Source organism: Pan paniscus, chromosome 13, assembly GCF_029289425.2.
Source record: "Pan paniscus chromosome 13, NHGRI_mPanPan1-v2.0_pri, whole genome shotgun sequence".
NCBI lineage: Eukaryota > Metazoa > Chordata > Mammalia > Primates > Hominidae > Pan > Pan paniscus.
The window spans coordinates 129,687,329-129,700,514 of NC_073262.2; the positions used below are offsets into that span (position 1 = coordinate 129,687,329).

General features: G+C 37.8%; 1 protein-coding gene across 1 annotated transcript in view; it reads right to left on the reverse strand.

Annotated features, from left to right (window-relative positions):
- COL4A4 (collagen type IV alpha 4 chain) overlaps positions 1-13,186 on the reverse strand; it is a 163,432-nt gene that overhangs the window by 66,152 nt on the left and 84,094 nt on the right. Inside the window, exons 24-25 of the mRNA XM_003821828.5 lie at positions 12,887-12,993; positions 10,355-10,538 (exon numbers count right to left, since the gene is read on the reverse strand). Coding sequence (XP_003821876.2) covers positions 10,355-10,538; positions 12,887-12,993 — 291 coding nt within the window. The remainder of the gene's footprint in view (positions 1-10,354; positions 10,539-12,886; positions 12,994-13,186) is intronic.

The following is a 13,186-nucleotide window of genomic DNA, read 5'->3' on the forward strand; positions in this document are numbered from 1 at the left end:
CACTCAAAACCGCTCAACTACATGGAAACTGAACAACCTGCTCCTGAATGACTACTGGGCACATAACGAAATGAAGGCAGAAATAAAGATGTTCTTTGAAACCAATGAGAACAAAGACACAACGTACCAGAATCTCTGGGACGCACTCAAAGCAGTGTGTAGAGGGAAATTTATAGCACTAAATGCCCACAAGAGAAAGCAGGAAAGATCTAAAATTGACACCCTAACATCGCAATTAAAAGAACTAGAAAAGCAAGAGCAAACACATTCAAAAGCTAGCAGAAGGCAAGAAATAACTAAAATCAGAGCAGGACTGAAGGAAATAGAGACACAAAAAACCCTTCAAAAAATTAATGAATCCAGGAGCTGGTTTTTTGAAAGGATCAACAAAATTGATAGACCGCTAGCAAGACTAATAAAGAAAAAAAGAGAGAAGAATCAAATAGACACAATAAAAAATGATAAAGGGGATATCACCACTGATCCCACAGAAATACAAACTACCATCAGAGAATACTACAAACACCTCTACGCAAATAAACTAGAAAATCTAGAAGAAATGGATACATTCCTCGACACATACACTCTCCCAAGACTAAACCAGGAAGAAGTTGAATCTCTGAATAGACCAATAACAGGATCTGAAATTGTGACAATAATCAATAGCTTACCAACTAAAAAGGGTCCAGGACCAGATGGATTCACAGCTGAATTCTACCAGAGGTACAAGGAGGAACTGGTACCATTCCTTCTGAAACTATTCCAATCAATAGAAAAAGAGGGAATCCTCCCTAACTCATTTTATGAGGCCAGCGTCATCCTGATACCAAAGCCTGGCAGAGACACAACCAAAACAGAGAATTTTAGACCAATATCCTTGATGAACATTGATGCAAAAATCCTCAGTAAAATACTGGCAAACCGAATCCAGCAGCACATCAAAAAGCTTATCCACCATGATCAAGTGGGCTTCATCCCTGGGATGCAAGGCTGGTTCAATATAAGCAAATCAATAAATGTAATCCAGCATATTAACAGAACCAAAGACAAAAACCACATGATTATCTCAATAGATGCAGAAAAGGCCTTTGACAAAATTCAACAACCTTCATGCTAAAAACTCTTAATAAATTAAGTATTGATGGGACATATTTCAAAATAATAAGAGCTATCTATGACAAACCCACAGCCAATATCATACTGAATGGGCCAAAACTGGAAGCATTCCCTTTGGAAACTGGCACAAGACAGGGCTGCCCTCTCTCACCACTCCTATTCAACATAGTGTTGGAAGTTCTGGCCAGGGCAATTAGGCAGGAGAAGGAAATAAAGGATATTCAATTGGGAAAAGAGGAAGTCAAATTGTCCCTGTTTGCAGAGGACATGATTGTATATCTAGAAAACCCCATTGTCTCAGCCCAAAATCTCTTTAAGCTGATAAGCAACTTCAGCAAAGTCTCAGGATACAAAATCAATGTACAAAAATCACAAGCATTCTTATACACCAACAACAGACAAACAGAGAGCCAAATCATGAGTGAACTCCCATTCCCAATTGCTTCAAAGAGAATAAAATACCTAGGAATCCAACTTACAAGGGATGTGAAGGACCTCTTCAAGGAGAACTACAAACCACTGCTCAATGAAATAAAAGAGTATACAAACAAATGGAAGAATATTCCATGCTCATGGGTAGGAAGAATCAATATCATGAAAATGGCCATACTGCCCAAGGTAATTTACAGATTCAATGCCATCCCCATCAAGCTACCAATGACTTTCTTCACAGAATTGGAAAAAACTACTTTAAAGTTCATATGGAACCAAAAAAGAGCCCGCATCGCCAAGTCAATCCTAAGCCAAAAGAACAAAGCTGGAGGCATCACACTACCTGACTTCAAACTATACTACAAGGCTACAGCAACCAAAACAGCATGGTACTGGTACCAAAACAGAGATACAGATCAATGGAACAGAACAGAGCCCTCAGAAATAACACCGCATATCTACAACTATCTGGTCTTTGACAAACCTGAGAAAAACAAGCAATAGGGAAAGGATTCCCTATTTAATAAATGGTGCTGGGAAAACTGGCTAGCCATATGTAGAAAGCTGAAACTGGATCCCTTCCTTACACCTTATACAAAAATCAATTCAAGATGGATTAAAGACTTAAACATTAGACCTAAAACCATAAAAAACCTAGAAGAAAACCTAGGCATTACCATTCAGGACATAGGCATGGGCAAGGACTTCATGTCTAAAACACAAAAAGCAATGGCAACAAAAGCCAAAATTGACAAATGGGATCTAATTAAACTAAAGAGCTTCTGCACAGCAGAAGAAACTACCATCAGAGTGAACAGGCAACCTACAAAATGGGAGAAAATTTTTGCAACCTACTCTTCTGACAAAGAGCTAATATCCAGAATCTACAATGAACTCAAACAAATTTACAAGAAAAAAACAAACAACCCCATCAAAAAGTGGGCGAAGGACATGAAGAGACACTTCTCAAAAGAAGACATTTATGCAGCCAAAAAACACATGAAAAAATGCTCACCATCACTGGCCATTAGAGAAATGCAAATCAAAACCACAATGAGATACCATCTCACACCAGTTAGAATGGCAATCATTAAAAAGTCAGGAAACAACAAGTGCTGGAGAGGATGTGGAGAAATAGGAACACTTTTACACTGTTGGTGGGACTGTAAACTAGTTCAACCATTGTGCAACTCAGTGTGGCGATTCCTCAGTGATCTAGAACTAGAAATACCATTTGACCCAGCCATCCCATTACTGAGTATATACCCAAAGGACTATAAATCATGCTGCTTTAAAGACACATGCACACGTATGTTTATTGCGGCATTATTCACAATAGCAAAGACTTGGAACCAACCCAAATGTCCAACAATGATAGACTGGATTAAGAAAATGTGGCACATATACACCATGGAATACTATGCAGCCATAAAAAATGATGAGTGCATGTCCTTTGTAGGGACATGGATGAAATTGGAAATCATCATTCTCAGTAAACTATCGCAAGAACAAAAAACCAAACACCGCATATTCTCACTCATAGGTGGGAATTGAACAATGAGAACACATGGACACAGGAAGGGGAACATCACACTCTGGAGACTGTTGTGGGGTGGGGGGAGGGGGGATGGGGGAGGGATAGCATTGGAAGTTATACCTAATGCTAGATGATGAGTTAGTGGGTGCAGCACACCAGCATGGCACATGTATACATATGTAACTAACCTGCACATTGTGCACATGTACCCTAAAACTTAAAGTATAATAATAACAAATAAATAAATAAATAAATAAATAAATGCTAAAAGGAGTTCTAAACCTTGAAACAAAAGCCTGATATGCACCAAAATAGAACCTCTTAAAAGTTTAGAACTCACAGGGCCTATAACACAATAACACAATGAAAAGACAACTATCTGGGTAACAATTAACCTGATGAAGAGAACAATACCTCACATCTCAATATTCATGTTGAGTGTAAATGCTCCACTTCAAAGATACGGGATGGCAAAATGGACAAAAACAACACAATCCAAATATCTGCTGTCTTTAAGAGGCTCACCTAACACAGAAATACTCATATAAACTCAAGATAAAGGGGTAGGAAAATGTATTCCATGCGGCTAGAAACCAAAGGCAGCAGGGATAGCTATTCTTGTATCAGAAAAAACAAACTTCAAAATAACAATAGTAAAAACAAAAAGACAAAGATGGTCACTATGTAATGATAAAACGATCAATTCAACAAGAAGATACTACAATCATAAATTTATATGCACCAAACACTGGAGCTTTCAGATTCAAAAAACAATTACTACTAGACCTAAGAAATGAGATAGACAGCAAAACAATAATAGTGGGAGACTTCAATACACCACTGACAGCACTAGACAGATCTTCATGACAGAACGTCAACAGAGAAACAATGGATGTAAGTGACACACTAGAGCAAATTAACTTAACAGACATTTACAGAACATTCTATCAAAGATCTGCAGGATATACATTCTTCTCAGAAGCATGGAACATTCTCCAAGATAGACCATATGATAGGCCACAAAATAAGTCTCAATAAATTTTTTAAAATTGAAATTGTGTCAAGTATCTTCTCAGACCACAGTGGAATAAAATTAGAAATCAACTCCAAAAGGAACCCTCAAAATTATACAAATACATGGAAATTAAATATTCTGCTCCTGAATGATATCTGGGTTAACAATGAAATCAGGATGGAAATTTAAAAATTATTTGAATTGAATGATAATATTGACACAAGTTATCAAAACATCTGGAATACAGCAAAAGCAGTGCTAAGAGGAAAGCTTATAGTGCTAAATGCCTACATCAAAAAGTCTGAAAAAGCACACATTGACAACCTAAAGTCACACCTCAAGGAACTAGAAAAACAAAAGCATACTAAACTTAGAGCTAGAAGAAGAAAAGAAATAACAAAGATCAGACTGAACCAAATGAAATGCAAACCAAAAAAAATATGAAAAATTAATGAATAAAAAGCTGGTTAAAAAGCCGGTTCCTTGAAAAAATAAAATCAGTAGACCATTAGCTAGATTAAACAAGAAAAGAAGAGAGAAGATCCAAATAAGCTCAATTAGAACCGAAACTGGGGTCATTACAACCAACACCACAGAAATACAAAAGACCATTCAAGACTACTACGGATACCTTTATGTACACAAACTAGGAAATCTAGAGGAAATGGACAAATTCCTGGAAACATAAAACCCTACTAGATTATATCAGGAAGAAATAGAAACCTCAAACAAACCAATAACAAGCAGTGAGATTGAATCAGTAATTTTTAAATTCCCAAGAAAACAAACCCAGAATCAGATGGATTCACAGCTAAATTCTACTTAGACACTGAGAGAAAAGAATTGGTACAAATCCTACTGAAACTGTTCCAAAAGATTGATAAAGAAGGCATCCTCCCTAAATCATTCTATTAAGCTAGTATCATCCTGATACCAACACAGGAAAAGATACACACACACACATACAAACTACAGACCAATTTCCTTAATGAACATAGATGCAAAAATCCTCAACAAAATACTAGCTAAATGAATTGAACAGCATATCGAAAAGAGTATTCATCATGATCAAGTGGTTTTCATCCCAGGGATGTAGGGATGGTTTAATATATGCAAGTCAATAAATGTGATCCATCACATAAACATAATTAAAAACAAAAACCATATGATCAATAGATGCAGAAAAAGCATTTGACAAAATCCAGCATTCCTTTATGACAAAAACTCTCAACAAACAAGGCATAGATGGGACCTACCTCAAATAATAATAACTATATATGACAAACCCACAGATAACATCATATGGAATGGAAAAAATTTGAAAGCATTCCCCCTGAGAACAGGAACAAGACAAGGATGCCCACTTTCACCACTCCTATTCAACATAGTTCTGGAAGTACTAGCCAGAGCAATTAGGTAAGAGAAATAAATAAACAGCATCAAAATTAGAAAAGAGGAAGTCAAACTATCACTGTTTGCCGATAATATGATTGTACACCTACAAAATCCTAAGGATTCTTCAAAAATACTCTTAGATATGATAAACAAATTCAGTAAAGTCTCAGGTTACAAAATCATTGTACATAAATCAGTAGCATTGCTATAAACCAACAACAATCAAGTTGAGAATCAAATTAATAACTCAATTCCTTTTACAACAGCTGTGAAAACTAAAATAAAATAACTAAAAATATACTTAACCAAGGAGGTGAAAGTTCTCAAAAAGGAGAACTACAAAACACTGTTGAAAGAAATCATAGATGACACAAATGGAGATGCATCCAATGTTTATGGATTGGGATAATTGATATTGTGAAAATGACCACACTTCAAAAGTAATCTACAGATTCAGTGGAATTCCCATCAAAATATGCACATCATTTTTCATAGAATTAGAAAAAACAATCCTGAATTTTGTATTGAACCAAAAAAGAGCCTGAATAGACAAAGCATTCCTAAGCAAAAAAGAACAAATCTGGAGACATCACATTACTGAACTTCAAATTATACTACAAGGCTTTAGTTACCAAAACAGCACGGTACTGTTGTAAAAGTAGGCACATACACCAGTGGAACAGCACAGAGAATCCAGAAACAAAGCCAAATATCTACAGCTAACTGATCTTTAACAAAGCATACAAAAACAAAAAATTGGGGGGTGGACACCCTATTTAATAAATGATGCTGGGAAAACTGCCAAGCTACATGTATTAGAAGAATAAAACCGGATTCCTATCTCTCACCTTATACAAAAATCAACTGAAGATGGTTCAAAGACTTAAATATAAGACCTGAAACTATCAAAATTCTATAAGACAACATTGGAAAAACTCATATAGATATTGGCCTCAGCAAAGAATTCATGAATAAGACCCCAAAAGCAAATGCAACAAAAACTAAATACATAAATAGGACCCAGTTAAACTAAAAGGCCTCTGCACAACAAAAAAAATAAATAAGTAGAGTAAACAGAAACCCACAGAATGGGAGAAGCTATTTGCAAACTATGCATCCGACAAAGGGCCGGTATGCGGAATCTACAAAGAACTCAAACAAAACACCAAGAAAAAAACAAATAATCCCATTAAAAAGTGGGTAAAGGACATGAATAGACATTTCTCAAAGTAAGACAAACAAATGGACAACAAACATGAAAAAATACTCAACATCACTAATCATTAGGGAAATGCCAATTAAAACTGCAATGAGATATTGCCTTACTCCTGTAAAAAATGGCCATTATTTAAAGACAAAAAAACAATAGATATTGGCATGGATGTGGAGAAAAGGGAACACTTATACAATGCTGATGGAAATGTAAATTAGTACAACCTCTGTAGAAAACAAGTGTGGAGATTCCCTAAAGAGATAAAAGTAGATCCACCATGCGACCCAGCAATCCCACTACTGGGTATCTACCCAAAGGAAGAGAAGTCATTATATGAAAAAGACACTTGCACATGTATGTTTATAGCAGCACAATTCACAATTGCAAAGATGTGGCACCAATCTAAGTGCCTGTTGACTAATGAGTGGATAAAGAAAATGTGGTATACAAAAAACATGGAATACTACTCAGCCATTAAAAGGAACAAAACAGTGGCTTTTGCAGCAACTTAGATGGAGCTGGAGGCCATAATTCTAAATGAAGTAACACAGGAGTGGAAAACCAAAAACTGTATGTTCTCACTTACGAGTGGGAGGTAAGTGATGAGTATGCAAAGGCATAAGAGTGATATAATGGACTTCAGAGATTCAGAAAAGGGAGGATGCCCCAAGACTAAACCAGGAAGAATTCAAATCTGGTTTATTTGGTTATTCAAATAGACCAATAACAAGTTCTGAAATTGAGGCAGTAACCAATGAGGTAGTAAGCCTACCAACCAAAAAAAGCCCACGACCAGATGGATTCACAGCTGAAGTTTACCAGAGCTACAAAGAGGAGCTGGTACCATTTCTTCTGAAACTATTCCAAACAATAGAAAAATAAGAATTCCTCCCTTACTCGTTTTATGAGGCCAGCATCATCCTGATACCAAAACCTGGCAGAGACACAACAACAAAAATTTTCAGGCTAATATCCCTGATGAACCTTTATGCAAAAACCCTCAATAAAATACTGGCAAATGGAATCCAGCAGCACATCAAAAAACATATCCACCACGATCAAGTCTGGGATGCAAGGCTGGTTCAACATATGCAAATCAATAAACATAATTCATCACATACACAGAACCACTGACAAAAACCACATGATTATTTTAACAGAGACAGAAAAGGCCTTCAATAAAATTCAACATCTCTTCATGAAAAAACTCTCAATAAACTAGTTATTGATGGAACATAACTCAAAATAACAAGAGCTATTTATGACAAACCCATAGACAATATCATACTGAATTTGCAAAAGCTGGAAGCATTCTCTTTGAAAACCAGCACAAGACAAGGATGCCCTCTCTCACCACTCCTATTCAACATAGTATTGGAAGTTCTGGCCAGGGCAATCAGGCAACAGAAAGAAATAAAGAGCATTCAAACAGGAAGAGAGGAAGTCAAATTGTCTCTGTTTGCAGATGACATGATTGTATATTTAGAAAATCCCATCGTCTCAGCCCAAAAACTCCTTAAGCTAAGCAACTTCAGCAAAGTCTCAGGATACAAAATCAATGTGCAAAATTCACAAGCATTCCTATACACCAACAATAGGCAAGCAGAGAGCCAAATCATGAGTGAACTCCCATTCACAATTGCTACAAAGAGAAAAAAATACCTAGGAATACAACTTACAAGGAATATGAAGGACCTCTTCAAGGAGAACTATAAACTACTGCTCAAAGAAATAAGAGAGGACACAAACAAATGGAAAAACATTATACGCTCTTGGATAGGAAGAATCAATATCATGAAAATGGCCATACTGCCCAAAGTAATTTACAGATTCAGTACTATTCCCATCAAGCTATCATTGACTTTCTTCACAGAATTAGAAAAAAGAAATTACTTTAAATTTCATATGGAACCGAAAAAGAGCCCATATAGCCAAGACAATCCTAAGCAAAAAGAACAAAGCTGGAGGGATCAAGCTACCTGACTTCAAGCCATACTACAAGACCACAGTAACCAAAACAGCATGGTACTGGTACCAAAGCAGATATACAGGCCAATGGAACAGAACAGAGACCTCAGAAATAACACTACACATCTACAACTATCTGCTTTTTGACAAACCTGATAAAAACAAGCTATGGGGAAAGGAGTCCCTATTTAATTAATGGTGTTGGGAAAACTGGCTAGCCATATGCAGAAAGCAGAAACTGGCCCCCTTCCTTACATCTTATACAAAAATTAACCCAAGATGGATTAAAGACTTAAATGTAAAACCCAAAACCATAAAAACCCTATAAGAAAACCTAGGCAATATCATTCAGGACATAGGCATGGGCAAAGACTTCATAATTAAAATACCAAAAGCAATTGCAACAGAAGCCAAATTGACAAATGGGATCTAATCAAACTAAAGAGCTTCTGTGCAGCAAAAGAAACTGTCATCAGAGTGAACAGGCAACCTACAGAATGGGAGAAAATTTATGCAATCTACCCATCTGACAAAGGTCTAATATCCAGAATATACAAGGAACTTAAACAAATTTACAAGAAAAAACCAACCCCTTCAAAAAGTGGGTGAAGGATATGAACAGATATCCTTCTTCTCAAAAGAAGATATTTATGTGGCCAACAAACATGAAAAAAAGCTTTTCATCAGTGGTCATTAGAGAAATGCAAATCAAAACCACAATGAGATACCATCTCACAGCAGTTAGAATAGAGATTATTAAAAAGTCAGGAAACAACAGATGCTGGAGAGGATATGGAGAAATGGGAACACTTTTACACTGTTGGTGAGAGTGTAAATTAGTTCAACCATGGTGGAAGACAGTGTGGTGATTCCTCAAGGATCTAGAACCAAAAATACCATTTGACCCAGCAATCCCATTACTAGGTATATACCCAAAGGATTATAAATCATTCTACTATAAAGACACATGTAAACATATGTTTATTGCAGTACTATTTACCATAGCAAAGACTTGGAACCAACCCAAATGCCCATCAATGATAGACTGGATAAAGAAAATGTGGCATATATACACCATGGTATACTATGCAGCCATAAAAAAAGAATGAGAACATTTTCTTTTGTAGGGATGTGGATGAAGCTGGAAGCCATCATTCTCAGCACACTAACACAGGAACAGAAAACCAAACACCGCATGTTCTTGCTCATAAGTGGGAGTTGAACAATGAGAACACATGGACACAGGGAGGGGAACATCACATAATACCGAGACCTGTCAGGGGGTCAGGGGTAAGGGGAAGGAAAGCATTAGGACAAATACCTTAATGCATGTGGGGCTTAAAACCTAGATGATGGGTTGATAGATGCAGCAAACCACCATGGCACATGTATACCTATGTAACAAACCTGCTCATTCTACATATGTATCCCAGAACTTAAAGTAAAATTAAAGAAAAAGAAAAAGAAAAACACTTGAATACTGAGAAAAAAAAAAGAAGGAGGAGGGAGGAAAGGGGTCTAGGGATACAAAAAACTACACATTAGGTAAAATGTACACTACTCAGGTGACAGGTACACTAAAATCTCAGAATTCACCACTATATAATTCTTCCACATAAGAAAAAAAAACACTTGTACTCCAAAGCTATTGAAATAAATAAAAAAATTTTTAAATTACCTTTCTGACCCTTCAAGCCATCAGGGCCCCTCACACCTGGGTGGCCTGGAACTCCTGGGTGACCTCGCTGTCCTGGTGGACCAGGAAATCCCAGTCCTGGGGGCCCCAAAGGTCCTGCTTTGCCCGGGGGGCCCAGAGGTCCAGGAAATCCTTTACCACCTGGGGTCGCATCTTCATGATCCCCCTGGGAATGTTATGTCATGAGTCAATTACCAACCACTGAATGTCCATGAACTCAAAGCAGTCATTGTAGGTTACAGAAACACATGCAAAAGTCCATAATTTCAGGAGACAGTTACTCTTAAGCAAATGTAATTTTAAAATAAACAACTTAGATACTTCTTAATATTTTAAATATATATATATAGAAATGGAGACTCTCTGTCACCCAGGCTGGTGTGCAGTGGTGCTATCTTGGCTCACTGCAGCCTCCACCTCCCAGGTTCAAGTGATTCTCCTGCCGCAGCCTCCTGAGTAGCTGGGATTACAGGCACCCACCAGCTCACCTGGCTAATTTTTGTATTTTTAGTAGAGACTGAGTTTCGCCATGTTGGCCAGGCTGGTCTCGAACCCCTGACCTCCACCTGCCTCAGCCTCCCAAAGTGCAGGGATTACAGTCATCAGCCACTGCGCCTGGCCAATATACATATTTTACATCTTTATATACATATATATAATATAAGTATGTGTGTTAAGCCTCAAATACTGGAAACAATGTGTGTGATATGCCTTAAATACAGAATAAGAGATTTATGTCAAACCATTCTCTAATATCATATGTCATAGAATATAGAAATAAGTAGATCAAGGGAGGTGGTGGGATTACAAATCAAATACATTCTTATGTATTCTCTTGACAAGATACATAGCTAGACTCCATCATCCTCCATCCCTGTGGGTAAAAGCCTAGCAAGTCCTTTCTCCTCTTGCATGACAATTTGACTTTTGGTTAACTGTCTGGTTCTGTTCCTCTGATAAAAATTAGATTGTCAACTACCTTCCTAGTAAAATCAATCCCCAGTTGCAAAATTTGCATCTGGTCTGGAAGAACTGTGGGGAGCCTGCATCAAGGATTCCCTCACTGGCAATCCCTGGTGGGGTCCTCAAAAGCTGTGCAGTGGATAACAGCTCCCATGGGGAATGAGGCTTTCAAGTCAGGGCTGCCTCCATGCCCACCATATGTGGGTCTCATCCCTTCTTGCACCCCACCTGACTGAACAGCTGCAAGCACTCTCAAATGCAAGGAATATCTGACACTGTCCTGCTGGCATTTTGAGTGACCTTTTATCCTTCTACATGGCCTGGTCTCAAATGTGGTCTACAACAGTCTTATGGATCTGGATTGTTTCAATGAATCTAGGAAGACCTCAGCGAACGTTGAAATTCATCTCCTAGTTTGATCTATATAGACGCTGCTTTTTCACAATTAGATGAGTACATTATGACAATATCCACTCAGTGACAATGATTTCTAAGTAGTTCCTTGAGAGGAAGAATGAATTAAGCAGAGATTACCAAGCCTAAAGCAGAGATCATTCACATACTTGTTACCAGGAGAAAGGTCAGAAAGCTATAAACACCATCTAAGCCAATTTCCAGGCTTCTCTCTCTTGTTCACTTGGATTCTGTCTGAAGGGTTTCCTGTAGAATCAGGACATGGTCTTTCCCTGTTGCAACACTCTCAATGGCTTCCCATTATATATGGCAGGCAGCACAGATTGGTGGAAATAGCATGCACTTTGAAATAAGACAGACAAGTTTTCACTCCTATTTTGCCTATTTGACAGATGGGTAGCCTTGAATATCAGATGCTAAGCCTCCATTTTCTTACTGTAAAATTGGAAAGGTATTGCTTTTCAGAAGACTGTTTTGAGGAAACCATCTAGTCTGGTTTCTGTGATATTGTAAGCATTCAGAAATACTGCACATATTTAAGATATTTTAAGTTCCTAAGCATCGGATCATCTCATCCTCTTCTTTTATGACCTTAATTACCATTACCTACACATGGTATCCACCCAACGCATGTCTGAAAAATGCAGCAACATCCTTTATCAGTGAGATTTTCCATCAGCCAACGCCTTGACTCTGTGGGTTTGCACGAGTTCACCCTTTCATGCTCACTACTTCCCCCATGTGCATCTTCTCCAGGAAACAGAATTGATACTAAACATCGGGACCCGAGCTCCATCCTCCACCCCACAGAATCAACTGAATACACCTAAAATCAGTGGGGCCCTTCTAAGATACAAGTTTCTCAGAAGAAAATGAACACCACGAGAATGATATAAAGACCAAGGACCGAAAGTCCTGCTAGGACTGAACTGCCATGAGGATTTTAGACCATCTCCAATGATGCTATACCTCTTATAACAACCATCTTTCCATGTCAGGGTGCCAAAAGTGACTCTGATTTATAGTATGTTGATATTTTCCTGAATTTCAGCTTGGCAAATAGAGAAAGGGGAAATAGTTGCTTGTATGACCATATAAGAAAGTGAAATTCTATAGCAAGAGAAGAATTCTACATACTGGGGGTCCTGGATCCCCTTTTTCTCCAGCATGTCCATCCCGACCATGTGATCCTGGCTGCCCTGGAAATCCTGGGGGCCCATCAGGACCTCTTTCTCCTTTGTGCCCTGGAAATAGAGGTCAAAAGATATTCAAGCTCTTATCAGCAGGGGGTAAAGTAGGATAGAGAGGACAAAAAATAAAGAAAATGACCTTGATTCTGGGTTGGTAGTTTCCTGTGTATCTCAATTGCCCAAGTCACATAAAACATGCCAAAGCCAGAGAGGAGAATGACAACTGCTAGAACCATTGAATCTCTTT